Raw genomic sequence first — 26,893 nt, 5'->3', positions numbered from 1 at the left:
ATTTCGACAACTTTTAAACAAAAATGACGCCCCCAAATGTCCTGAGACGTGTCCCGACGAAACCTAGATGAGTTTTTCGCCGACTCTCCACAAAACAAAGGCAATTTTTCTCCCAACCAACCTCCAAAGCCACCTAGGCGCACCTTGGGGTGATTTTTTTAAAACATTGTTTTCGCTCAAGTAAGAGTTCTTATTTCACACATTACGATTTAGCGGTGGTTATATTTTTATATTTGATGAGGCAAAAAATTCTTAGAGGTAAAAGCATCTCTCAGCACACTTTGTATTTCGGCTGAGTCTTCGGCCACACAGTCAAGTTATGAGGCCGCCTTGACTGAAGAACTGTCCTGGGAGAATAAGTGAGCCCATCATGTCAAATGGATGAAAAAGTTGACATACACCATACATTGTACTTGTCTTCGGGTGCCAGTCGAGCTCAAGATGCACCGACGTTTAGTTGCACTACAAAGCCAACAAGTTACAAAGACGGAATGAGTGCCACTTTCCTCAAGATAAAAATAATGGTACTTGACCAAATTTGTTATGTTCTTCTCTTCAAGCCTCTGATTTGCTGATTGAATAATCATATTTTGTATCATGTAAAATATTTTAACCAAAAGAAGAGCTAGAAAATTAACTTTTAAACAAAACAATCAATGAGGCAGAATGTTTTCTTGGACTGTGGTTATCTGCCAGAACCATTTCCTAGCTACAACTACAACATACACAATGATCTCTGAAAACAAGCACCCGAACCACGTCACAGTGCTACAAATCCCGTTTTCGATTAACAGAATTTGATGTCATTGTGTTGTCAGCAAGTCTCTTGCTTCGGCTAAAGTGAGGTAGTGCTGGGAGGTGCTTTGCCGAAAACAAGCACAGGTTCGTTGCTCGCAGCTTTCTTTGCAGCAACTTCTTCCAAGCGTTTCCAAGTGGATTCACGCCGTGCTGCAACCTCGCCCTCCTTTGACTCGTCTTCCTGAAACTGGAGTAAGCATTCCTTGAAAAGCTCAGGATCAAGCTCATTGAAAATTTTTCGGACATTTAGGGTCAAGCTATGGACAGCCTGATTCCAGTGATTTTCAGCATTTTTCTCCAATGCAGGTAAGATAATGGGCAGTATAACTTTACGATTCTGTCTGATTAAGTTCTCAATGTGATCGTTGTTCCACAAAAATAAAGCTCGCTCTGCCACCTGACAAAACAAGGATTGCTTGCATCAGATTCAAGAATCAAAAGCTGCAACGAGAATAAGCTATTTTCTCACAACGAAAACATGACATAAAACAGAAGTAGGATTAATTACGCAGATACTAATGTCAAAGTTCTATATAATTGGCTAGTATAAAACTTCCTGAGAAGATACGATCGGGAATTCATTTCACATTTACTCGTCCACTGTGAAGAGAACTCATATGCATAACCTTAAGTTTACTTCAGCTCTATTTCATGCTGAATACTTGGTTAAACATTTTCCCAATTCATGTAGCAGTTCTTTAATTGATGAGTCATAATTTGTTTAATACATAATCATATCCTCAAGCCAACAACCCAAAGAAATGGTTGGGAGTTTGAGTTCAAGATTTATACCATATGGGATTGACAGTGACACTACGTTTTAAGTAAGAGCATCATAATACTAGTTTTAATGTTCTTGACTGACTTGCGGAACAGAAAAACAGAACTCCAAAGAGATTCAAAATGCTCTTCAAACATCTGAGACTCCTCCTTTTAAAGTCTAAAAATCCTATGTAACCAAAATGGAACATCCAACAAACACCCAAATTTTGTTGATGGAAAAACATGAAGCACCAAAATTTCCTGGGACATTATCTAGATCCTCTCAACAGCCAACACTTACAGAAATCAATCAAGCATTGTAGGACGACTTCTTTGACCCATGGGATCTATAAGAAACTACCAAGATTGAGCTTTAACTCTTGTGATATTCTATTTCTTCCTAATTTTGTACAGGCCTAATTAGAATCTCCAATACATGCAAAGCCATCGACTATCAGTCATGAAGTTCGCTGAGCATGGAATATTACTTCATTATTTTATGTTAGCTTATTTCAATCTTTATCTACTGCTCTGAGGTGGACCACCAAAATTGCGTCCTCACCTTAAAACGCCACTTGTTAGACCTGAGAAAGTATTCATGCATTCTCCTCCAAACATGAAATTACTGAAGAGAACTCAACAAATATGAATCTTCTTGACAAAAGTCCTAAAATAAAAATGACAATAAAGCAAAGGGCTAACAAAGTGAAATCCAACTAAAAAAAAATTAAGGGTTTTTCTTTGGCTGACAAAAAGGATACAAGGTTTTTTTTTTTTTGAGAAGAAACGGTAGTGGAAAGGATGCAAGGTTTAGATGGCTTAATTAGTACATTGACGATTAACAAAGAAAAACATAGTAAAAAAATCCCTCAATTAAAAAACAACATGCACGGAAAGGCAAGTACAACTTGATCACCCACAATATGGGAACCTAAGATATAGCTGCAGAACAATTTGGATTAATGAGGTGTCTAAATTTACCAGCCAGAGATGGAGAGAGAAGAAAATTTACACAAGCAAAACACTTAAAATTAAATGTATCACATTTAACATGGACAAGAAAGATAACAATGCAGAGAAGTCTTCCTGCTTGGAACAAAATAAGTGCACAACTTGAGTATCATGCATGTGGCAGACTAAACAAGTTATAAAGAGAAAAGGTGCACTAAACAGCTTATAGGAAAAACTGAAAGCAGAGAAAGAACCCGCTACCTGAAAGTGAGAACTGTTCAAACAATGAGCAATCTGGCGAAAGAGGGGAACCATGCACCGCTGGAATTCAGATGGCTGAGTTGCTTCCAACACTTCTTCCAACTCACTTAGGAACAATACTTCCTTTGAACTATTAGTGATCGGCCAGTACTTCAGTAAACCCCTAATGACAGTATCAGCAAGCTTGCAATCTTTCTCTACAAACTGCGTAATGCAGTAAGATAACTGCTGATGGTACATAGCTAAACATTTTGGCTTATGCAGGGGAATTAGAGCCCGAACAAGGAACAATTTATGCTCTTCTTTCAGTGGTAGAGCAAATCCATTTATAATACTGCCCAAAATTTCTAGGAGTTCAGAAATCCCATTATGCTTCTCAGTCTCAAAGATGAAACGATAAAAGATGTTGTTGATGGCCTTCCTAATGAATGGGCGATGCACCATAAATTTTCCATACACTCGGTGCAGTATTGTTTTCAAATACTCTCTTTCTCTAGGATCTTCAGAGTCAAAAAGATCCAGCAACTTGAGAATGAACGAGTGATCAATATATCTTTTAGCTAATTTTGCATCTGTCTCAGGTGATGCGACAAACCTTAACAATAACTCGTGCACTACTTGCAAATGAGGCCATGCAGGATCCATTGAAGGTTCCTCCTCTTCCAAATCAAAGCCATCTGCAACTTTATTCTCACGAGGCTGTGGGGTAAACGCCCTAAACAAATTTGCAGACACCATTTTTACAAGCTCTTGCATAAGAGCTTCTGAAAATTTACCGTTTGCTTTAGTCACATAATCCACTAGCTCTAATAGTGTCTGCCGCTTGATCTCCTTTTCTTTCAGGTGCTTTGTTGGGTCGGTAAAGTCAAATACAACACAGCACAAACTCACCTTTTTAATAAATAAGCTTTGCTTCTCCGCATTTGGAACATCTCTAAATCCAGGCAATGCTTCATAAGAAGAGAGCACGAAACCATTCGGCTTCAAATTTGCACCCCTCACATTCTTGTTGCTGTAACTTTTCACCGCGTCTGGAACAGAATTTCCGGGTGGGAGAGATGTAGTCAAATTCCCAGACTTACTGGTCCCCAAATCACTGCTTCTTGAGTTGGTGGGAGCATTCGAATACAATGTATCGCGATTCTCAGCATTCTTAGAAGAAGACTTCCGGGGAAGCTTATTAAGTATCTGTCTCAACATAGTTCATACAAACAAACAAAACTCCACCCTCTCAAAGCACACAGATATCTAAGGTTCCAAAAGCTTTCTGCAAAACCACTCCCGGCCGACTGAATCACACAGCTTTCGTGAACAATTATAATCTTAGGCTACCCAGAAGCTTATTCTATGCCTGTATTTCTGAAAACAATGCACTAAAGGGGGCCAAGAACCCCCCTTTTCATCCGAAAACTAAAACCCGACTCGCTTATCTAACACAAAAGATCACACCAAGCCCTTATTTTCCCAATCTCAATCACTTAACAAACAAACTCCCCTTTAGCTTTCTGCCCTTGTTAGGAAAAACAAAAACACCCCACAAAAATTCAAACTTTCTGCTAAAAATCCAAAACCCAGATGCCAAAATCCACTCTAAACTTAAAAAAAATCAGCATAAACTTTCCAGATTCAATTCACGAATCCCAACTCCCTGCCCTGTTCATCCAAATCAAAAGAGGAAAAACACAAAAATCAGAGTGTGCAATCACCACATTATTTCCCAATGCTCAAAAAACAAATTGAATAGTTACAAATTTAAAGGAAAAAAAAGAGCAAAAGCACATGCAAACAGGAAGAATAAACAATTACCCAGATGAGAAGAACGAAGAATTTCAGGGTTGGGTGACAATACTAACGAGTTTACCAAGGGAGGGACTCGGCCTTCGTTATTATCCACCTTCATTCTCGTTGTAGTTTGTTGACTGAAGAAATCAAATAAATAATTGTTGAGGTTTTATTATTACTTTTCCGCTGCTGATTTGATTGACTCAGTTTATATTCACCTTTGCCTCTCTCTCTCTGGCTTTTTCTTCGACTCCTTTCTGGGCTTCTTTAGAAAGTCGAGTCAAAACCAAAATACACGAGCCGCATATTTAATACGCATCCATTCCATACCGTACCGTGTCTTTTTCTTTCTGAAATTAGGATATTGTTTTGGGTCGTTTTATTAAAAGTATCTAGTCTAATAAGTGAAACCAGAAATCAAATCATTTATCGATCTAGTAGTATTTTTTTTCATTTATAAGTAAAAAATTTTAGATTAGGATTTCGTACATATTGAATTCGATATCAAATTAGATTTCCTTTAATGTAAAACTAATCTCTTGCCACACGCGTACGCATGTGGCAATTGATTCTTTTGATTTTTCATTTGAAAAAGCCAAAAACAAAAAAATAAAGTAATATATTTAAAAATAGATAAAGTTAGTTACAGGAGTGATTTTTTTTTTTTTTGTGAATTTCTATTTTATTTGAATATTTAATGGGAGAGAGCAATTTTGAAATTATGAATTTTTCACCATTTTTAACTTTTCCCTTTATATGTATATAGATATATTATTGTACTTAAAAAATTAAAAAAAAAAAAAACAGTGGTAGTTGATTCAATTTTTTTTTTTTTCTTATTCCTTAGTATGGGTTTTAACCTTGTGTTTTTCTTTTTAAACAATCGAGAATGTATAAACTAAGGAAAGATGACAGACTTAGCCTCATAATAAGTTAGTAAGAATGTGATTTAAATTCGTTCTTAATGAGAATCGAACCTTTAAAAGTAAAAAAAAAAAAAATAGTATTAAATCATAGCACTAAGTGGCAATATGTGTTTTAACCTTAGAAACCCTAATCCAAGAAAAGCGATGTTGCTTCCTAATTTCGTTGTGCGGGTCAGAACGAGCCACTCTAGCTGTCCAAAGTCCTACTTTATGACGAACTAGTCTCCCAAACACCATAGAAGTCTTTATAATGGAAAAAGAAAAAAGTACCAAGAAATAATTGTCACATAGTTATACTTCATCCATCTCAAGAGAGAGAAAAAGAGCGGCGGAAAGAATTTTTTCAAACGTGACAAGAATACGAAGCGGTATGACATATGTATAAGTAAAGGAAAGTAATTTTTCAATGTGCCAAAACAAAGACGGTAGTCATATGTTGTTATACAAGTAGAAAATTATTGTTTTTTTCAAATTTTTCTTTACTTGTATAATGACATACAACATTTTTTCCGTGTTCTGACACCCAGGCCCGGGAGTGGTAAGGAAATATTCAATCTTCAACTCAGAGAGCTACACAAAGTCAACCGTCAAGCACGAGGTGTTCTTCTGGATTAGTTAGACATGGCAAGTTGTGATTAAATTCTGATAATGCCCATAATTTTTTCATTTTAAAATACTAAATTATTGATTAATTTGAATGCAATAGCATGCAAATAAGTTTTTAGTTATGAACAGGAAGGGATCGTGGCTTAAGCAACAAGTCTTATATATTAAAGAGAGACGAATAATTACAAGAACGACAGTTGCTGGCTTTTCTGGAGCGACCAAAATTGCAATGCTCTAAACTTAAGCAACCTACAACCGCAAGTCTAGCCCTAACCTCAACAGAAGAACTCGTCGTGACGAAGATTGACGTAAACACAAGAGGTGATTATCATCTTGAGTACAAACGAGATACTGAATAATGTTACCGGAAACCAAAACCGCAAGATGATCTTGCCTTATCGGAGAATAGGGTAGGCAAGTTCCGTCTGCATTCACAATCGGTATTGTGATTTGCTGTCGATGAAAGCTTGAATTGATGGTTCTCTCCCAAGAAAGCCAGTTAACGCATCAATGGGTTCCCTTGATCCTCCTGGGGCCAGCACCTGCAATGACAATAATAACGAAATAAACAGAACGGGATTAGACTACTCCGATCTTAATTAAGAGATTTTGATGGAGATGAACGAGTATGAGGAGAAGAGAATTTTAATCAAAATTGGCAACACTTCTCTCTCTATCGAGCAACTTCTTTACCTTGTTTCTGAACTGCATGCCAACATACTGGTTCAGATAACTCTCATGAAACTTCGAAGCAAATATATCAATCGCAAAAACCTACAAGAAAGGCATCAGCGCTGGTTGTTGGAGAATCACGGATGATAAGGATGAAACTCTAAAAACGTAACCATTGAATTGGGCAATACAACCACAATTGACAATTGTTATTACAAACTTGGGAAACGAAGTAACAAGGATATGTTGCTTGACTATTTTCAATAAGTGACAAACCTCACTCCAAATACGGCTGTAACAAGCAGCTTCGTGACCAATGGCGCTAGATGGAAAACGTGAAGCAGGACTGACATCTTCTAACATTGGCAACCCTAACATGATCTGATGAAAGAGTCAATAATACCCCGAAATGCAACTTCACAAAGAAATTACTGGAAACAACTACATACCCTTGGATGAAGATGCTTGAACAACTCAACCATGTCAACGTTTTCAGTAGAATGTATAATTTGATCAAAAAGACCTGAAAATATAACGACTTTTAAGTTTACATAAAAAATTGAAATATCTGATTCACCAAAAACAAACGATAATTCGACATTTCAGGATTTTTTTGTACAAACATTTTCGAGAGATCCAAATCAACACCAAACCAATAAAAATACAAAAGGTTCTACCAGCAAATGCTTTCCAAGGTCAAAAGCTGTCTAACAATTTTTTTTTCCTAAGAAACAAACACACCCTTAAAAACAATTCTTTGAATAATTAATGAGGTGCAGCTTCTAAAGTTAGAGTACTTACAATAGAGAATTTCTTGCTTCAATTTAAGCGCAGAAAAGGAATATCTCCATCTTTTAATGGATTTGCACATTTCGTCGTTGATAGGCTTTGTTATATCCTACATGTAAATTCAAGGTACATGATACATCACGCAATTTAACTCATTCAATATAGCTGAAAAAACATGAGAGATTCCCTTTGGGAAGGGGAGAGAGCACATTGATTTCCAAAGCATTTACCACTTTAATTTAAAACAAAAATATTAATAAAACGTGTTACCTGATGGAAACCAGATATCAACTTCAAAGTGAAGCTTTCGTAACACCTGAAAATTACACAATTAAGAAGCATTAATTTGGGCCATGCATATTCCTAGAAAAAGGTACAATATGATCCATTAAATACCAGTTTTCCAGCACCAGAGCAGGAACCTCTACAAAATCTGGATCAAAACCCAGCCCGGAAAATCTGGCAAAGGATGCACGATTGCATATATGTTGGACCTGAAGGTTTATAATTCACAGAAGAACCTGTTATTTATGGACTATAAATAATGGAGCCAAACTCAGAAGAATGATGTTCCAGGCTGAATCGATTTCTATTTTCTACAATCAATTAACTATAGCAGGGGTTCTTTTCAATCAATTAAACATCTTTTCGAGATTCGTCATTTCAAACTTAAAGAACTTAAAGTAAGTTCCAGTATGCCATCATTGAGACATCATTCAATAAAGCTAATTTTGTTCTCAAAACATCTAGGAGACCCGATAACTTATTCATATTCTATTTGACTATTAGATCTTCACAAGTATGCAGGTTGCAAGCTAGTGGCAGTTAAGGGACACCACCCAGGCTTAAGTTAGAGTGGATCCTTGGAAGTAGGTGGACTTTACCACCAGGCATTTCTCGTAACAGCAAAGCCTTTGCACTCAAAGTCCCTATTTCAGCAAAGTTCCTACTCGTAGAGCAACATTGTGGAACGCACTGCCAAAGGCCTTAATCTCTGCATCTTAACAAGGCAGAAACTAGGTATTGAGGAACTTCTCTGTCAGTAATGCACTTCATACCATTCACAAGTAGCCATCTTTCCTATGTCATCACACTACATGTGCATTTCCTGACCTATTTAAAGTCCTTTGAAGGCTGTCAAAGACTTATTAACCGCTTATGAGTTAGTAAATATGGGACCAGTAAAGGATGAAGGTGGGTAACAAGGGTGCAGCATTTTGAATTGCAATGATTTATGCTTACCAGAGAAGAGTTTCTATAAACAAATAACATGTAGCAAAGGAGATTGAAAGTTCTGATGATTACTGAGAAATTATGTGAATGATAGAAAACAACATACCACATGGCCAAACTCATGGAAAAGGTTCACAACTTCGGAGAATCTCAGTAATGCAGGTTGACCACTAGCATCCTTTTGGAATTGAGATAAGAGTAACGCCACTGGAATCTACTTACCAACAAAAACCAAGATGTAAGTTAATAGCACAGATCAATGGCTTTTAAAAATTTCAATTAACATGATTCGCTACATTAATATGACAATTAAATATCTGAACTACTAATATTTATAGTCATTTTCACTCAATCACGATGAGAAGCAGTGCATCGCATACAAATGAGAAGAAAATTGGAGCTTTACACACACAAATGTTCTTGTAAGAAAAAAGCCATGATCAAAAGAAGGTTTCAAATCTATCTCAAGGAGACGAGATCACTCACCAAAAGCAATATTTCTTTTACTACAGCTATTAAATATCAATTTCCTTCTGACAACAAAAGCTTATATTACACGGATAATATTTATGATTACAAACTGGAAACACAACCTGACGTGATCCATTCGTTGATGATGCACCATTTTGAAGAGCCACCACACAGGTATGATTATATTTTCTTTCCCTGTTCACAGACAACATAAACCATTTGTTAGCAACTCAAATAAATAAATAGAGAAAGATTTAAAATTTTGAAGGAAGCACTCCTTCAACCTTGTGTACATATCGAGGTAGAAATGACCCAAAAGTTCACCAGAACTTAAGTCATAGACTGAGTAAACGGAAACATCAGAATGCCAAACCTCAGAATCTTTAAGTTCTTCAAATCTTAAACCTACACAAGAAAAATAGAATTTCAACTATCACTATTATCTTTCATGAAAAGAATAAGTTTATGGGATATATTAAAGTATCATGAAGAATTACCAAAAAGGTCTTGCACTATCTTGAAGACCCCAGATAGAACCAAGTTTACTGGAAAGTATTGTTTCAGAGCTCCAATGTCCATGTTAAACTGCTGTGCTTCAGCCTTCTTGACATAATATAGCAGATCCTCAATTCCAAACGGATGGTCTCCTTCCTCTTTTCTCTGATACCACATAAAACACAACACAATCAGCCATGATATAAACCAAACCACTGGGAAATGCAAAAGATATTCTAACCTTCAAATCTTTCAACATGGAAAGCTCCGTGGTAGCCTGGTCGGTCAAACTATTGGATATGTCCTCTAAGAACTCAAAAACCTGAATAGTCACACCCACAAATATGAGCTACAAGAAATAATTGCAAGCAAATGGAGTGAAAGATGGTCCCTATAAAAGAACAAATGGACATAAATGTTGAAGGTTAGTCAGTTAATCTCTTATCCATCAGGCCATAAAATTTTCTACTGTTATCACACTACCTCAAAAATAATCCAACCAAATTGACATAGAACAGAAAAACAGTTGAACCATGAATATCTTAAGAAAAATGTAATGTCATACAAACCTTTGAGGGTGCTTTTGCCATTCTAAGACCAACTGCATAGTCTGCATAACTTGCATAGCCAAGTAACCGAGCAAATTTATGGCGCAGTTGGACCTAAACAAGCAAAATATCAGACACAATTGTCTTCATCATAATTCACAACATAATCATAGTGAGATATGTAAGGAAACAGAAAATCAATGCTACCTAGAAAATTAATGTCAATACAATAAATTTCTTTAAGGAACAAAAAGAATAATGACAGATTTTAGTCACCTAAGCAAAACCTATAGAAAAATGTCTTACCAGGAAAATTGAACTTCCTAAAAAGTATTTAAAAATTGGAGTTAAACTAAAGGCTCGCTGTTTAATTCAATTTTTGTAGATCTACAAGACCAAAATTGATTTAAAGATTGATTATCTAGTTGGAAGTAAAACAATCAGGAGAAGAAAAAAAATCTTTTACCAAATCTTCTAAGATAGAAAGATTGACTTCTCCACCCCTCTTTCCATATGCCACTGCAACTTTCCTCCTTGTTGTTCCAACCTTCACAAATGCTCAAAATGAATTTGTCAATGACATTAATAAAGATTCTGAAATCATTAAACAACACAAGAAACTAAATGTCAATGTTGACAAATTTTTTCTGGTGTTGGAACTTGGTGCAAAGTCCAGAAATACACAATTGCCTTAAATATGAACTCAGCAGATCATACCTGACAAAGTTCAAGTACTGCTGCCACGTGATGACTTTTCAGAGTCACCTTGAATTTACCATCTGCAACTTTGCCTAAACTCTGCACATGGAAATTTTTTATTTTATAAATGAAACATGTTCAGAGATTTATTAAGAGACAATGTACATAGTAACAAGCTTATTTACATTTTACTTAAAATGATTGTTCTGTATTTATGTGAATAAATTATAAAAATAGCTACGCAAAAGATATTTTTCACAAGTTGGCAATAAATGATGAGTCAGTCAAGACTATGGAAAGAGCTTTAACCGTTGATTCTGTCAGGGTAAGTAAACTTGCATACAGTGGCCTCCATGAAGGTAAGTTTGCACAAAAAGAAAAAATTGAGGGAAAAATTACTACACCTTAAGAAACTCTGGTGGTAACCCAGCCAACTCAGCCTCAATGAAGTGAAGGAAAGTACTGTCATCATTTAAATTTTGAATATACCGCAAACTTAGCTCATCGATTTGGACTCTCACGCGTTGCATTTCCTCTGTCTTAGTTAAAGTAAGATTCAACCCATTGCGTTCAAAGTCTCTCATCTGTCACTGATTGGAAAGGAATCAACATCCAGCAAAAGAAAAAGAGAGCCTCAAGCAAAATTATCAGGACAACATATTATTTTAAAGTAAACATAATAGACAGAGAAGGAAAAAAAAAAAACCATAACATAAAATAAAATAAACTCTACAAGACATTCTTACTCCTTACCAAGGCCTGAGTATAGTGCTTTGCTTCAGCATTCACCCACTCCCCTCTTGCAGCAAAAGCTTTGACGACACGGTATACATCTTCACGCTTGCTGTTCAGTTTGCAATATACAGAAAGATGTATTATTTATTTCCGCTAGTCGTTAAAATCTTCTACATAACTTTCTAGTTCGGTTCAATGTTGTTGCACATGAGATATATCAAATATATAACCACACAAAACACATATAAAGTTCAATATACTTTCAGAATTAGGGACCATCATCCATTAATGAATCATACCTGCAAGTCAGAACATGGGCATCTATTCTCCGCTCTGCTTCGGCACTTGCTTTGTGAACATCATCAGAAGTGGAAACCATCTTAGGAAACACACAAGACTGGACTAGTGGAAATTGTTGCGCCTCTAGTTCTGCTAGAGGTGAAATAACATTCATAAATGTAACCTGTACAAAACAGCCGGTATTAAGATTAGCTCATATTCATCAAACAAAAAATGAAACAGTTTAAAAATTAAAACAGTCACTTAAATTCTGTTTGTTCGCTAAAATCAATATTGTTACAAACGATAGTATACCCTGAATCAAATTTGAGAAACGTAGAGCTTTCCAAGCCAGATTAGTTGCATAAATTCAAATGCAAGAGCTGCTGAGCTGGATTTCATACTAAATTTTGTGAATTGCTTTCAACCAACTAACCGTATCTAGTGGAACTGAGCAAACCGGTATTAAAATCAGCTCAAATTCATAAATTAAAAGAAAAATCAACTCAATTACTCACTGAAATGATGGCTTCCGCATGAAAAATATAAATTCATGCAAATTAAACTAATTTCTAAATCGAATTTCAGAAATGCATGACTTAAACGAGCTTTTGAAACCATACTAGCGACATAAATTAAATTCAAATGCGAAAGCTAGTGAGCTAGAATTTCATACTGAACTGCGTGAATTGCTTACAACCTTATCGAGTGGAACCGAAGCAACCGCATCGTGGACCTCTTTCGACTTGGAAATGATTCGGTCCGCCAATTTCAAAATTTCGGACGCCGATATATTAACCCGAACCTTAGAGCCCTGAAGATCTGCAAGAACTCACAAAAGCACAAAGTGAGAGAGAGGGAGAGAGTAAACGAAAAGACTGTTTGGCTGTACGGAAAACGAAAATCGCAGGCAGAATAGCTAAAGCGTGCGAATAAGACTGTTCGGCTGTCAGGAAAGTGAAAAGAAAATCAATGAGTAACGAAGAAGAAGCCTTACCTTTCTTCCTTCTGTTCTTCATGTGAGCGTTGAAGGCGGTGATTCCGAGGTTAGCGGCGAGGGCGAGCAGAGCAGCGGCGCCGCCGAAGGCCAGGAGGCTGCTGCGTTCCCGTTTCTGTCTGGGCATTTTCTCGCCGTTTCCCGGAATTTCCGTCATTTGTTTGTGTTTTTTTCTCTCTCACCGAACGGCAATTGCGAGGGAGGGAAACTATGTGTCATAGACTCATAGGCGGAAAAGAGAGGCAATTGGTTGACCCAATTTTAACAAGCCGGGCGATATAAGTATTTTGAAATTGTTGGAGGGCTATCGTTATCAGATGGCGCAATCTCGGCCCTTGCTTTTCCTTAAATTTGGGGTTATTAAATTGGGGAATGGGTTTGGGCCTTTGAATGACCCGGTTTGGATCCAATTTTATTTTTGCAATTTTTAAAAAACAATTTATCATTTCTATCAGGGAGGTGGAAAACGACTTCGAGACCTCGAATGCAGAAGTGCATGCTCTTGACTAATAGTAATGGAGCTATAACTTCATTTCATTTGTTATCCGCACTTAAAAATACTAGTTTCAAATGTAGAAGAATTATAATCAGTGATTCTAACACTTATATTTTAGTTTTTGAATACGTTTTTTATTATCACTAGACTATAACCACTGAAAAATGTAGATTATTTTTTTATGTTTTTTCTGTAACGTTATGAATTGAAAAATATGTTTTTATTATATTTTTGAGTTATGGTTGAGGTATGGGTGGGTGAATTTTGATTAGGTGTACTCCATAAGCATGAGAGTAGGTAGATAGGTGTAAGTAGTTAATTAAATATATTATTACAAATTGTGGATGATTATGAATTGAAAGTTTAGTAAATGGTGATAAAGGAGTGGGACCCTATGTTAACCTGACAGGATGAGGATCTTTTATGTATGAGCTTTGTGGGAATTTTCGAGATCCTCACGTTCTAACTATTTATCGTACATGTACGGTTAATTTTTGTTAGGTATTATTTGTATTTAAATTTAAATAAAAAAATTCAAATAATTTTTGACCATATAATATACAATGAATGGTTAGAATGTAAGGATTTTAAAATCCCATAATTTGAATTCGGATGGAATCCAACACATGTTGTACACATGCAAAATGTGTGTCATATTATATACCACAATAAAAATAACATCTATAACGAGTCATTATGTTATCCAGACATTAATGTTTAGTCTTTTATCTATCCACAAGTTTTTCATTCAAATTTAGATTTTAATTATCAAGATATTAGATTTCATAATCTAAATAGGCGGATCGACGCCTATGCCACATCTAGATGTAAATATTTGTGTTTTTTTTTTTAAATTAATTTGTTATTCTTGTGATTTTAATTCGTTTAATTACGTAAAGAAGAAAATGTTATCAGTGATTAAAATGATCATCATGCACTAGTTTATAGTTATAAAAATTAACTAAATATGATTATTTCGAATGATAATAATAATGAATTATAATTTTGCAAGGAAAGGATGCTATTTTTCCTTGGATATCGCTACGCACATACCTTTTTTATCTCTCGCACATCTTTATTGATATTCTTCAATTGGTTCAATCAAAATGGAGTGTGTGATAAGTTAAAAAATGTGTGTTGCACAGCCATTTTCCATTTACAAGGAACTCCCTTACACGGGCCCGTCATTTTCGCATACAGTCAGACTAAAAATTGGACCTTGAAGCCCAAAAAACTGGATTTGAATGGCCCATACCCGACCCGTTGGACCCTGAACTGAAAGGAGTGGTCAAGTAGTCCATTCGATGGTACCACTCAGCCGAATCCGATACATTTCTACATTTGGACACTTTTCTCTCGTCTGTTTGGCAAGCGAGAAAATCCAATGCCTCCGAAAGGCAAAGACAAGCAGCGCGCCGCCGCGTCGCCGCAGCAGCCGCCGCCTTCACTTGAAGATCTCTTCAGCTCTCTCAATAAGCACATCGAGGAATCCGAATTCGAAAATGCCGTCAAGGTTGCAGATCAAGGTTATAACCTCCTCCTCGTTAATTCAATATCTCATCTCGTTTTTCCTGAAATTTGGATTCTAATTCCACATTAAGTTGCGTAATTGTGATTTTTCTTTTGGTAACGTATCGCAGTTCTCTCGATTAACCGTGGCGATGAGGACGCACTTCGATGCAAGGTCGTGGCCTTGATCAAGGCCGACGACATTGACGCCGCCCTTTCCACGATTCGATCTTCCAAGAGTCCTCCTGCGGATTTCAGCTTCTTTGAGGTTCGTAACTTCGATTGTTTCTTAGCAATCAGCTGTAAATTTTGGTTATTTTCGCTGCATTATGTTACTTGTTAGTTATTAAGTATTTTCTGTTCAACCATTGGTTATGTATAACTAGTGAAATGGAAGATAGCTGGTGATTTAGAAAAAATTCAATAGCATAGTTACATTGGCACTTCCACCGATATGGTACAAACCCGTGATTGTGGTTGGTACATTGTAAAAATCAATAGCATAATTTCATTGGCATTTCCGCTGATATGGTACAAACCCGTGATTATGGTTGGTACCTTGTAAATTTTCAGGGGTAGGGTTTACGAACGTGTCTGATATTTGTTAGACGAGGTCAATTCACATTTGAATGGAAGAATATCTTAGAAATTCAGAATCTTGATTTTTATATATACATCATATAATTTGTTTATGTATTGATTACTTAGAATGCACCTACGTCTATGGAAAATATAGTAATGTAACTGCACAAAATTTGAAATTACAAATTGCGGGTGGTTAGCGTTGTTGGTTTGAGTGGAATAAGCATAGAATTCCTGTTCAAATACTTACATGTATCCTCCCACAATTGAGAATTAATTAATCTGATTTGAACAATGTACCGAGAGCAAGTCCATCATCATATTTATCTGATTGTTCTAGTTGTATGTTTAGTTGTGCAAAATGCTTTAAAGACACACATAAATATTTCTCATTGATGTTCTTTTCTTTTTTTCGTGTTCCTAAATAGGCATACTGCTTATACAGAAATAACAAGCTAGACGAAGCTCTCGAGTCCTTGAAGAGGCAAGAGAGAGATTCTGTAACCATGATATTAGAATCCCAGATTTTATTTCGCTCAGGAAAGATGGATGCTTGTATTGATATATATCAGAACCTTCCAAAACCCAAGGTCGAATTGTTAGAGATAAATTCTGCAGCTAGTTTGGTTGCAGCTGGAAGGGCATCTGAAGTTAAACGTACACTGGAAGCACTTGGGGTTAAAGCAACTAATAGTTTTATGCTTGCATTCAACACTGCCTGTTCTTTGATTCAATTGCAAAAGTATACAGAGGCAGAGCAGCTCCTTCTGAAAGCCAGAAGGTAAAATGTTACTTTTATTTGTTGAATTTGACAACTCCCAAGCAAGTCATTTTTTAGGCAGTAAATGCTTTTGGTTGTTACTATTTCTCAGTCTTTAATTTGTACTACAACGCTATAAATTTTGTTTGGATTGATTTTAGAGTATCTTTTGAAGAAATTTTGAGACTAAGTATCACGGACTAAAAAGTTTTTGTGTAGATTTGGTTTTCCTCTCATTAATCCCCTGATTAAGTCATATGTATGTTTAAAGTGTCAATTATTTCCTCCCTCAGTAATAATTTCTCATGAATTGTTTTTGTATTTTAGTTTGACGTGTCCCTTTAGTAATGTTCTTAAAACCACCATTCACTTTGCTACTAAAGCGCCTTTCATTGTGTTTATACATTGCACAAATTGAGCTATAGAAACTCTTATCTGAAAGTGAGTATGAACTAATGGAGGTGATTCACTTGGTATCTTAGAATTGGCCAGGAAGAACTCTTCTCTGATAATGTACCTGAAGATGAAATACAAATTGAATTGGCGCCAATAGCTGTCCAGTTGGCCTATGTTCAGCAGGTAATATTGTAATGTTAAGTAGAATTTTCTCTTATCTTTTGCAAAGTTAGGAATCCAATAGCCACTGATGAAAATTAGCTTCTTCCTACAGCTTCTTGGGCAGAAACAAGAGGCCGTCGAAGCTTATACGGACATTATTAAACAAGATATGGCTGATGAAGTATCGCTTGGTGTGGCAGTCAACAACCTCATTGCTTTGAGAGGTCCAAGAGATGTTTCTGATGGCCTGAAGAAACTTGATCGACTAAAAGATAAGGACAAGCAAAACTTCCACCTGACTCCTGGACTAGACAATAAGCTTTCACCAAAACAAAAAGAATCAATATATGTGAACCGGGTTCTTCTACTACTCCATGCAAATAAAATGGATCAGGTCTTTCTCTTTGCTTTTTATGTCTTTTTGAGTACTATGCTGTGAATCTATCACATAAGTAAGCCATTATTGGTGCTCCAGCTCCCCTTTGCTGATCTCAACTCTTTGCTTCAAATTTACAGGCTCGAGAAATCGTTGCTGCACTGCCTGACATGTTTCCTGATAGCGTGATGCCTGTGTTACTTCAAGCCGCAGTTTTTGTAAGAGAGAACAGGGCTGGGAAAGCTGAAGAAATTTTAGGGCAGTTTTCCGAGAAGTTCCCTGACAAATCCAAGGTGGTTCTCTTAGCGAGGGCACAGGTTGCTGCTGCTGCTGGCCACCCTCTTATTGCAGCTGAGTCTCTTGGTAAGATACCTGATATACAGCACACGCCAGCCACTGTTGCTACTCTTGTGTCCCTTAGAGAGCGTGCCGGGGACATTGATGGTGCAGCTGCTGTTCTTGATGCTGCAATCAACTGGTGGTCAAATGCCATGACTGAGGACAATAAGCTTAGCGTTTTAATGCAAGAGGCTGCTTCATTCAAGCTCAGGCATGGCCGAGAAGAGGAGGCTGCCCATCTATACGAGGAGCTTGTGAAAAGCCATGGAAGTGTGGAAGCATTGGTTGGGCTTGTAACTACAGTTGCTCGTGTGGATGTTAAGAAGGCAGAAGCTTATGAGCAGAAGCTGAAACCGTTACCAGGTTTGAAGGGGGTCAATGTGGATAGTCTGGAGAAGACTTCTGGGGCCAAACACAATGAGGGTGTATCTCATGTTAAGATCACGGAGACATATGATGAGGGGAAGACTAAGGCCAAGGCAAAGAGAAAGAGAAAGAGAAAGCCAAAGTATCCTAAAGGGTTTGACCCTGCAAACCCAGGGCCACCGCCAGATCCCGAGAGGTGGCTCCCCAAGAGAGAAAGGTCAAGTTACAGGCCCAAGAGAAAGGATAAAAGAGCCGCTCAGGTAAGAGGCTCCCAGGGTTCTGTAGCTAGAGATAAACATGAAACTGGTGCCGCTTCCAACACTTCAAACACAAAATCAAACCAAGCAGCTACCTCGAAAGGAGCCTCCCAAAATGCAGCTGCAGAGCCATCCAAGCCTTCTTCGTCAAAGTCGCGAAAAAAATCTAGGAACTAGATTTTTTTGACAGGTTGCAGAATTAGACAATTTAATTTGGTGCCCTAGTGACTAGACAGAGATTTTGTAGTTAAATTATCGGCCTTTTTTCTGCCTCTGATTCAAGACGATAAAAAATTATGAATTTCGTAGGAAAATGGGTTCGGAACTTTATTTTTATGTCTTGTGAATTTCAGCTGTGATTTGATGTTTCACTCCATTATTCCAATTTGGTGTATTTTGTTAGGGATTGTGCCCATGTCTATGAGTTCTTACATTACATGCACCCGTCGGTACACCACTGTAACGTCCAAGCGAATAATATAAACCCTTTTTTTTTTTTTTTTAACGTAGCAACTCGTGATAAGTTTGACAGCTTTTGTTCCGTTTCATGCAAGTTTCTTTATCTCAGTCCCCGTGTTACCGGATGCGAATGCTTCATGCGTTGTGAATGCATGCACCAGAAATCTCACGGGCATTTTTTGTGCTCGAGCGGAGAATGGATTTGTTTAGTGGCGTGAAATGTGCAGATGCCTTATAAGTGTGGATTTCCTTGAGAACGTGAATTGTGAGATGCTTTCCAAAAGAGCATCTTTGAGAACTCCCACGTTATCAAGAATTCTTGGCCCTTGAAATTGGTCACCCTCCCGTCTCTCTCCTTAACGCCCAAGAAATAAACTTATTTATTTATACATATATTTCCTATTGTTTTTATTCATTATTTTGTTTTAAGCATCTCTTTTTTATTGGCTAAAAGCCTAAAACCTTCTAGAATGTGTTCATCTAAGTTCTTATTTGTTAAGGTTTATTTGCATTGTTCTGTTAAGTTTATCGACAAAACATCAACCACCATGTCAACATTTTTAAAAATCGAAGTATTAACATATCAGCAATATCAATTATATCATCAACGTTTCAATGATATATCTATATTATATAAAAGTGCAATTAACGCGCTTGAGAAAAAAAATATCAATCTAGACGTTTTTTTTTTCATTACTTCTTCTCCAAGGCTTGGACCATTTCAAAGCCATTAATTTCTTCTTATTTTTCATTTTTATAAACAAAAAAAGTAGTTTGTTATATTTTGGTTAGACCATACAATAGCTGTTCATTACCTCTCCATTTTCAAGCCCCACTTATCAACAACCAACCAATAAACAAGGCAACAAAACAAATAAATCAATCAATTCACCTAAATAACCAAATAAATGAATAAATAAATCAATATTCAAGAAGGGTAAAAATGTAAATTCCCTTGTGAAAGGTGTTAGGACAAAAGAGAAAGGATAAACTTCCCCAAGGGGGTTTTGAACTTTTGACAGAAGAAAAAGAAAAACTTGGGAAAGGGGTAGGGTTCGGATTATCCTAATATATAATGCCGAAAGCCACCGAGGCCCAATTAAATCCACCACGCGTAAAAGTGCGTCCCTGTGTGACACGCCAGCAACTTGGCCGCTTGGACGCAGAACCCAAACAGAAAGACAGAATTCGGATTATCGTCGAATTCTCTTTGTGAGGATTTTGAGAATCCGTTAATTCTGTCCGTTCATTATATATCATACGATTAGAAATTATTTTAAATATTTTTATTTAAAATTAAACACAAATAGTATTTGACAAAAACTGATCATATGATATACGATTCACTGATTCTCAAGATCCTCACCAAAAAGATCCGGAGAGGATCCTGTTGGAAGAAACTCTACCAACGCACACACCCAAACACGGCCTATCTTCCCTCCAACTTACGCTCACCTACCAAAGTACCAAACAGTAAAACCTCTCATCCTCAATGACTTATTTACCCTCCACCTGATGTGCAACGTCAAACGGTCATAAATGGAAACCCAAACCTAAATCCAATTTTTACTAAGACAAAAAGGGTAAAAAAGTGCATTAAGAAAATGGTAATCCTCACTGAGCTCTTGTTTCGTTGATAATATCAGGTAATCTATGTTTTTGTACGAAAATATTCGTTGAGTGTATATTACTTAATTAGATGTCAAAGTGTGTTATGTGACTTATATGTTTATATATTTAAAAAGTATAGTTTTCATTAAATACGAATTTTACTAAGACAAAAAGGAAAAAAAAAATACATTAAGAAAATGGTAATTTTCACTGAGCTTTCGTTTCGTTAAAATATCAAGGGAATTTTGTTTTCATACGGAAATATTCGTTGAGTATATATTGCTTAACTAGATGCCAAAATGTGTTACGTGTGTTATCTTTCCACATTTAAAGGGTTACTTTTCTTAAATAATGTTCTTATTTATTTTCCATTAATTTCTTAAGTTATAGTGTACAATTCGTAATTCAAATTTTTCTTTTTGTCCAATTTCAAAAAATGGAGACCCAATTGGCAAAAAACCTGAAATACAAGGTGTAATTATTAAAAAAAAATAGAGATTAATTAATTTAATTTGGAGGGTGAGAGAGTTGAAAGAGGGCGAGAGATGAGGCGGGGGAGAAGGTGAGAGGCTTCTGGGAATCAGAGCGAAACAAGGATTCCTCCTCCCGCCATATCTTACTGCGAAGAAGCGGTGACTCTTTCCAACTACCGACACGTGTCCTTCTCCCCACCCTCTCTCTCCTAAATTGGACAATTCACCCTCACCCTTCACTTTCTCTCTCTTCCCTTAATATTTTTCTCGCCTCTTTTTTTTTATTATTTCTACACGTTTATTCAATTTTCTCGGCGTTTCTCCTTCTCTCTCTCTCTCCTCTCTGAACTCGATCGACAAGCGCTTGTCCTCTGTTCGGATCGATTCCCCACCTCAGGAAAAGAGCAGAATGTTCTGAAAGCCCTAGAATTTCAATCGAATCGAGCAGAAAGCTGATATCTTTTTCTCCTTCTTCTTCTTCTTCTGCGAGGGTTCGGTACCAGGAGGCGGCTTTGGTTTGTCGATTGCGTTCGTCAGAGCAAAAACTAGGGTACGTGGTAATTGTTTCGATTCGTTTCTGATTTGATTTCAATTGGGTATCCCCCGAATTATCAGTTTCTCCTTCCAATTTATCGAAACTTTGTTTCTTTGATCCGTTCTGTATTGGGTATCTGTTTTTTTGTCGTTTCGTACAAACCCTAGGTTAGTCGAATAAAAAACCCCAAAAAAAGTTAAATTCTTTGATTCTTATCTCTGTAGATAAATAGGTTACGGCGTTGGTTTTTTCGTTTCCATTCCAGCTGATTTTAGGTTATTTGCAAGAGACTCTGTGAAATTTTTGGGCGTCGTTTTAGTTTGCCATCAGAAATTGAGGGTTTTCTTGTTAGATCTTCCTTCCCCTTGTTACATATTTTTCTATTTTTTCCCACACTTACTTGGTTAATCGAAAAAAAAAAAAAAGAGAGAGAAAAAGGGTTCAAAAATCTAGGGTTTGTGTATAGACTTATGTAGAGAGAAATTTGGTCGGGGTGTATATTCAATGGCTTTGAATTTTTCCCATCGACCAATCTTTCCGGGGCATCTGTCTGAGGACAATTTGGTTTCTCCAATGAGGATTGCCAATGGGTACCTTGTGGATGGTATACCTGAGCGGAATGGAGATGGTTTCGGTAGGCCTTGGCATTCAAACCGGGAAGTGGATGATTGCTTTGATTATGGAAGAGATAGATGTGATAGGGGTTGCTCACAGGATCCAGTTTCGAATGACATTCTTGATCTATTGCCTTCGGACCCTTTTGGCATGGATATAAGTACCACGTTTACAGCTATCACGGGCTGGCTTGAGGATTTGGAAGTGGACTATGGTGGTTACAGAAGGGATGAGGTGGGGACAAGTAACGATAACTATGAACTTTTCGCGGGATTGAATTTTATCTGGAATAATGCTATGAGGTTCCAGGCATTCCCTGGGAAAATTGGGGTCGATCACAAGGCTAATGTGGCAAGTGGATTCGGTGGGTGCTCAAAAGAGAAGGGAGTTGGTGATGCGCCGTTACACAGCGATTTTGGATCAGCATGTCCAGTCGCTGACGTTCTGAATTTGGGCAATGGAAGTTGTGGTTTTTCCAATCAGCAAAATGTAGAAGTCCAGCATGACTATGGGATTTGTGCTGGCAGTGATGGAGGAGCTCCTCATGGGGCGATGATGTTTGCCCTTGGTTATCTGGGGGTGCAGGATCTTCTTCATGTAGAAGGTACTTGCAGATCTCTCCATTCTACAGTTCGCGGTGACCCCCTTTTGTGGAGAAATATTCACATAGATCAACCGCTGAATGAGAAGATTACCGATGATGTTCTCTTGAAATTAACCGATCGGGCTCAAGGAAATCTGCAGAGCTTGAGCCTAGTGGAGTGCCCAAGGATCACTGATGATGGTCTGAAGCGTGTGCTTGAAAGTAATCCCAGGCTAACCAAGGTTAGTTTTTGGCTTCTGGATTTTATCTCAACTGTTGCTAGCGTTTTTGCCTTCAATTTTTTTTTTATTATTGTCTCCTTACAAGAAGTATATCTCTGCACCACCATTCACGGTTATTACCTGTTTACCTTAAATTTCTTTGACTTGTGCTCAGAGTTAACTCTAGTGAAGAAAAATTTGATTGTTTTTCATGTTCATTAACTTCATTTAAATGTTCCCTTTATTTGTGCAGTTGAGCGTGCCTGGATGTACTAGACTCAGTATTGAGGGCATCGTGAATAGCTTAAAGTCTTTCAATTCTAAGGGTGCACAAGGTGTGAGGCATTTACGAATTGGTGGACTATATGGTGTGACACAGAAGCATTTTGAAGAATTGAAGTTCTTGTTGCGAACTGACGGTCAGATGCAGCCTAATCCACGCAAGCCACACTTTTATCACAGAGGGAACTTTTACCTGCCCTCTGATGATGATAGCGACATTGATATTGAAATGTGCCCTAGATGCCAGAACCTGAGGCTTGTCTATGATTGCCCTGCCGAGGCTTGTCAAAGGAAAGAACATCCAACTCAGGTATGCAGGGCCTGCACACTTTGCATAGGGAGGTGTATTCAGTGTGGTCGGTGCGTTAATGATTGTGAATATGAGGAAACATTTTGTTTGGAGTTGCTTTGCTCAGATTGTTGGAAGCAGCTACTTGAGTCTCAAGAGACACAGGATGGAATATACGGTCCATCCAAACCTTTTGTTCTCCATGAACGGAATGATACCTTTGGTCGGCATGGCTAGGCTCTGTTGGTCCTGTTGATCTGCTGGTTTCGTATTATGGATGAGTAAATTACAAGGGGTTACTAAGGTATCCAATCAGTTTAAGATTATGGTTCCTTTGTTGCATACCGCTTGGTCAGCTGGCTTTGTTGGGTTTAGTCTATTGGTTGACTTCAGCTTTGGCGGTTTGTATCTCATCTGGGGCTCCGAGCCCACTGCTAGTATGTCGTGATGAATAGAAAAAAAAATGTAAAAAAATAAAAACAAAAGAGATGGAAATTTTATGAGTGAAGGAGATTGTGAACAAAGTTCTGCATCCACTGTCCACGGCGGGGAATTTTGTTCTGGTGATTCCGTTAGTTGGTTCTGCATGAATAAATGTTCTACGGGGAGTATGTTCATTTGCCTTTGAATATTATGTATGAAGTCCGTTAGCATCTGACCACAATGCGAGGTAGCCTACCAGAGCAGTCAACAGCAGGGAACTACTACTTGTAGAGAGCAAAGTGGAAAGGTAACTTATTTGTTGTACCTCATCCATTGTGCTCCGTGAACTCTATGCTGGCGCATGGAAGCGGTCGTCGGTTACTTGTGAAGTGTTTGAAGCGTGAAGAGGAGTTACGTTGTTCATTTTTTCCAGTTGTGCAGCAGTTTATGTTTCGAAGATTGCTGCTGCAGTAGCATGCTCATCTGTGACCTGCTATTTGTGATGAAGCCCTGAGCAGGACTGGATCCTCTACCTGGCTTTATATACTGTACTGATTTTCCTTCATTGTCATATATATTGCCACTCCACAGATTCGTTCTTGTTTAGTCAAAGAATGAAGCTACGATTGTTTCCTTCCACTGGAAACGATGTTGTTCATTAAAGACCGGGCATGTACGTTGTTAATAAGAGACGGGCTTGTCCCTTGTCCATACAAGGCCGTGCTGGTACGTTGTTCTTGCTATGGAGGACGACTTTCGTCCGTCTCAGTTACGATTTATGGCAACTTCACTGTATGTTATCTTTCGTGTGTGCATTGAGCACAAAATTATCAGCTTCTTTTCGGTCGAAGCGAATGTTGTAAAATGTACTTTCGCAATCAAGTTATGGTTTTATGTAAAAGTGAGCAAAGCTATTGCTCTTGCTATGTGTATTCTCTATTCTCCACTTTCCTTGGATATATTATTCTCTTTTTCTTACGATTTTCCCACATGTTCTTTCATCTTTTATATTTTTATCCATTGGCACGTACGTTGATCGTTGAGGCCACAATCCTTTCAATTGTTGATCTTTTGATCATGTTTTGTAACAATGTTGTCCCTGTCGAAGTTGGGACAGAAGTAGACTGCTCTAGTCAATTTGGCTACGGATTTGTGAAGTTGGGACAGAAGTAGACTGCACTAGTCAACTTGGCTACGGATTTGTGAGATGGAGAACTTACCAGCTTCACGAAGATTTGCAAATACTACACAGAAACATAAAAAGGGTAATGCTAAGAAGACTAAATTTGTAAACAAAATTGTGTAAACTAAATTATATGTAAATTGATGATTGGATTATTACCTGAATACTGATAAACATACTCATTCCTATTAGTGAGACATCATGTAGCTAATAAATTTTATCTATAAATTTAGTCTCTCTAGTATTATCCAAAAAAAAAAACATGCTTCTTACTTACAAAGCCGACCCTTCAAAAGTTGGCTTAGCTCCTACTCTTCCTCGAAGTGGAGGCAAGGAAGAAGTGTGTTTTGGTTATGTATGAGCATCTTCAAACGGAAAGTTGTAAATTTCTAAAGATGTGAAGATCACATTTATATTTTATTTTATATTTTCAAGATATGTAAACATGAGTTCTACCTCAACGCAGTGTATGTAAATTTGAGATCTATTTTTTTTTTTGCTATAATTATTGGGGCCTACCTTTGAAGGATGTATATGTACATTTTTTGGCTAAAATGAGTATTTTACATTCCGTTTATTGGAGAGCTTTCCATCCAACCAGAAATGTAAAGTGCTCAAACATTGGCATTTTACATCTCCTATTAGAGATGCTTTAGGTCTAAGAAAAAGATTATTCACGTTTTTTTATGGCTCTTTCATATATATAGAATTACGTCGATGATGTGGATAAAATTAATTTTTTTCACATGATAGCGCGTGATGACTTGAAACATTGTCACCATAACGTTGTCATCTCATGCGCAAGGATGTTTCTCTCGCCATACATGCGTGGTCCAACACAACACGACATTGATCATATATACGCTCACATTTCATGCGTGGGCCTAACTGAAATATTCGCTCAGAAACAAAGAAAGACATCCATTTTTGCTGCACATTTTACTTCTTGTTGGCGACAGAGACGGATCCATGCGTCTGTCACGGACACGACTGCTTACGACAATCAATATTCAAGCGACGAGATGCTCATGTGATGATATCTCAAGCAAATCATGTTGGAAAATTAAAATGCAAGACGATACGTGATTGATTGATATACCTCTATGGTAATATACCGGTTATACGTTACTTCATTTTTATGATGTTCCATTTTAATTTACAAAAAGCAATAACATTGATTGTAAATTAGCTAAGAAAAACGAGAAAATTAATTGATTTTTTTTATTATTAAACCATTTTTTTCAACAGAAAATATGAAGACAAATGGGATTAACTGGTTAGTGACAATATATAATGCTGGAAGAAGCTACATTGTTCAACAGTGTAGTGTTTTATTGCCCATCTTCTTTCTGAGTTTTCTTCTTGAGCTTCTCCACCCACTTGAAGCTCAAAATCGCCTTCCCGAAGCTGCTCTTCGATCCATCCTTGCCCTTCTTCTTATCCTTGTCGGATGATCCCGATGGCGGCGGGTCGGGGTTGTTGTCCCATTGATCAGCCCAGGACAGACCAGAATCCATTGCCCTCTTCTTTTTTTCTTTTCTTTCTCGTGTTCTTCTTTTCCGAGGTTAAAAACTTCTTTTAGCGACAGAGCTTTGGCAATTTGTTGCAAAAGGGTTAGTTTGCTTATTTTAAGCCAGTGCTGTTTTTTCCTTTAATTTAATCGAAAGGAAAATTGTTTGGCCGAAGTTCGTTATGTTTGATGAACAAGTTTAGAAATTTGTCCAACGGTCTTTTGCTTATTATGCAACTCGATATTTCTCAAACCAACTCGATTATCCTTAATTCGGTCACGTTCCTTATTGGACTAAAGTAGTTAGTAATACACTCGTTTTCTTTTGTCGAAATTCACGTGATGCCAAAGATATATAACAAACATTAACAATTGGTTACACGCAAGATTTTGCCATTTCTATCAACTGCTGTTGACCGAGTCTAGCAGTAGGCAACGAGCAGTCAAGTCAAAACTCCAAAT

General features: G+C 37.3%; 5 protein-coding genes across 6 annotated transcripts; 2 read left to right on the top strand and 3 right to left on the bottom strand.

Annotated features, from left to right (window-relative positions):
• Positions 1-626: 626 nt before the first annotated feature.
• On the bottom strand, positions 627-4,136 carry LOC125471521 (serine/threonine protein phosphatase 2A 57 kDa regulatory subunit B' theta isoform-like). Its single transcript, XM_048571994.1, has 2 exons — positions 2,773-4,136; positions 627-1,195 (listed from the first exon to the last, which is right to left on the bottom strand). The coding sequence occupies exons 1-2, from the start codon at positions 3,970-3,972 to the stop codon at positions 836-838; spliced, it is 1,560 nt and encodes a 519-aa protein (XP_048427951.1). The 5' UTR covers positions 3,973-4,136; the 3' UTR covers positions 627-835.
• A 2,093-nt stretch (positions 4,137-6,229) lies between these two features.
• LOC125471266 (probable thimet oligopeptidase) lies at positions 6,230-13,262 on the bottom strand. 2 transcript variants are annotated; one of them, XM_048571506.1, is made up of 20 exons: positions 13,005-13,260; positions 12,708-12,829; positions 12,028-12,191; positions 11,747-11,837; positions 11,398-11,577; positions 11,012-11,092; positions 10,761-10,841; positions 10,316-10,408; positions 9,988-10,068; positions 9,749-9,911; positions 9,536-9,656; positions 9,374-9,446; positions 8,887-8,994; positions 7,944-8,041; positions 7,818-7,863; positions 7,560-7,656; positions 7,208-7,281; positions 7,035-7,139; positions 6,780-6,860; positions 6,230-6,628 (listed from the first exon to the last, which is right to left on the bottom strand). In XM_048571506.1, the coding sequence occupies exons 1-20, from the start codon at positions 13,159-13,161 to the stop codon at positions 6,518-6,520; spliced, it is 2,127 nt and encodes a 708-aa protein (XP_048427463.1). In that variant the 5' UTR covers positions 13,162-13,260; the 3' UTR covers positions 6,230-6,517. The 2 variants fall into 2 exon arrangements, 1 of the variants encoding a protein (XP_048427463.1); XR_007253551.1 differs by lacking the exon at positions 6,230-6,628 and having other exon boundaries at positions 6,788-6,860; positions 7,035-7,129; positions 13,005-13,262.
• A 1,552-nt stretch (positions 13,263-14,814) lies between these two features.
• LOC125471265 (signal recognition particle subunit SRP72-like) lies at positions 14,815-18,577 on the top strand. The gene is made up of 6 exons (XM_048571505.1): positions 14,815-15,026; positions 15,141-15,277; positions 16,020-16,372; positions 16,834-16,930; positions 17,022-17,303; positions 17,426-18,577. The coding sequence occupies exons 1-6, from the start codon at positions 14,885-14,887 to the stop codon at positions 18,422-18,424; spliced, it is 2,010 nt and encodes a 669-aa protein (XP_048427462.1). The 5' UTR covers positions 14,815-14,884; the 3' UTR covers positions 18,425-18,577.
• Positions 18,578-21,245: 2,668 nt separating this feature from the next.
• On the top strand, positions 21,246-23,779 carry LOC125471264 (F-box protein SKIP14-like). Its single transcript, XM_048571504.1, has 2 exons — positions 21,246-22,765; positions 22,998-23,779. Exons 1-2 carry the CDS (start codon positions 21,830-21,832, stop codon positions 23,550-23,552), a joined length of 1,491 nt encoding a protein of 496 aa, XP_048427461.1. The 5' UTR covers positions 21,246-21,829; the 3' UTR covers positions 23,553-23,779.
• A 2,374-nt stretch (positions 23,780-26,153) lies between these two features.
• On the bottom strand, positions 26,154-26,549 carry LOC125471263. The gene has a single exon (XM_048571503.1). The coding sequence runs from the start codon at positions 26,436-26,438 to the stop codon at positions 26,253-26,255; it is 186 nt and encodes a 61-aa protein (XP_048427460.1). The 5' UTR covers positions 26,439-26,549; the 3' UTR covers positions 26,154-26,252.
• Positions 26,550-26,893: the final 344 nt, after the last annotated feature.

The sequence above is a fragment of a genome, unplaced genomic scaffold (assembly GCF_019419815.1).
Source record: "Pyrus x bretschneideri cultivar Hongxiangsu unplaced genomic scaffold, Pyrus_bretschneideri_v1 Contig6, whole genome shotgun sequence".
Classification (NCBI taxonomy): Eukaryota; Viridiplantae; Streptophyta; class Magnoliopsida; order Rosales; family Rosaceae; genus Pyrus; species Pyrus x bretschneideri.
This window is presented reverse-complemented; position numbering and strand designations above follow the sequence as displayed.

What these genes read in the sequence shown, in the direction of transcription:
- LOC125471521 (XM_048571994.1), bottom strand. Translation starts at nt 3,972, where the DNA reads ATGTTGAGACAGATACTTAATAAGCTTCCCCGGAAGTCTTCTTCTAAG. An exon ending in TGAACAGTTCTCACTTTCAG is followed by an intron (nt 1,196 to 2,772) that starts GTAGCGGGTTCT and finishes TTGTTTTGTCAG; the next exon opens with GTGGCAGAGCGAGCTTTATT.
- LOC125471266 (XM_048571506.1), bottom strand. Translation starts at nt 13,161, where the DNA reads ATGACGGAAATTCCGGGAAACGGCGAGAAAATGCCCAGACAGAAACGG. An exon ending in TACCACCAGAGTTTCTTAAG is followed by an intron (nt 11,093 to 11,397) that starts GTGTAGTAATTT and finishes TTCCATGTGCAG; the next exon opens with AGTTTAGGCAAAGTTGCAGA. An exon ending in TCAAGCATCTTCATCCAAGG is followed by an intron (nt 7,140 to 7,207) that starts GTATGTAGTTGT and finishes CTCTTTCATCAG; the next exon opens with ATCATGTTAGGGTTGCCAAT.
- LOC125471265 (XM_048571505.1), top strand. Translation starts at nt 14,885, where the DNA reads ATGCCTCCGAAAGGCAAAGACAAGCAGCGCGCCGCCGCGTCGCCGCAG. An exon ending in CGTCAAGGTTGCAGATCAAG is followed by an intron (nt 15,027 to 15,140) that starts GTTATAACCTCC and finishes AACGTATCGCAG; the next exon opens with TTCTCTCGATTAACCGTGGC. An exon ending in AGTTGGCCTATGTTCAGCAG is followed by an intron (nt 16,931 to 17,021) that starts GTAATATTGTAA and finishes TTCTTCCTACAG; the next exon opens with CTTCTTGGGCAGAAACAAGA.
- LOC125471264 (XM_048571504.1), top strand. Translation starts at nt 21,830, where the DNA reads ATGGCTTTGAATTTTTCCCATCGACCAATCTTTCCGGGGCATCTGTCT. An exon ending in GTAATCCCAGGCTAACCAAG is followed by an intron (nt 22,766 to 22,997) that starts GTTAGTTTTTGG and finishes TTATTTGTGCAG; the next exon opens with TTGAGCGTGCCTGGATGTAC.
- LOC125471263 (XM_048571503.1), bottom strand. Translation starts at nt 26,438, where the DNA reads ATGGATTCTGGTCTGTCCTGGGCTGATCAATGGGACAACAACCCCGAC.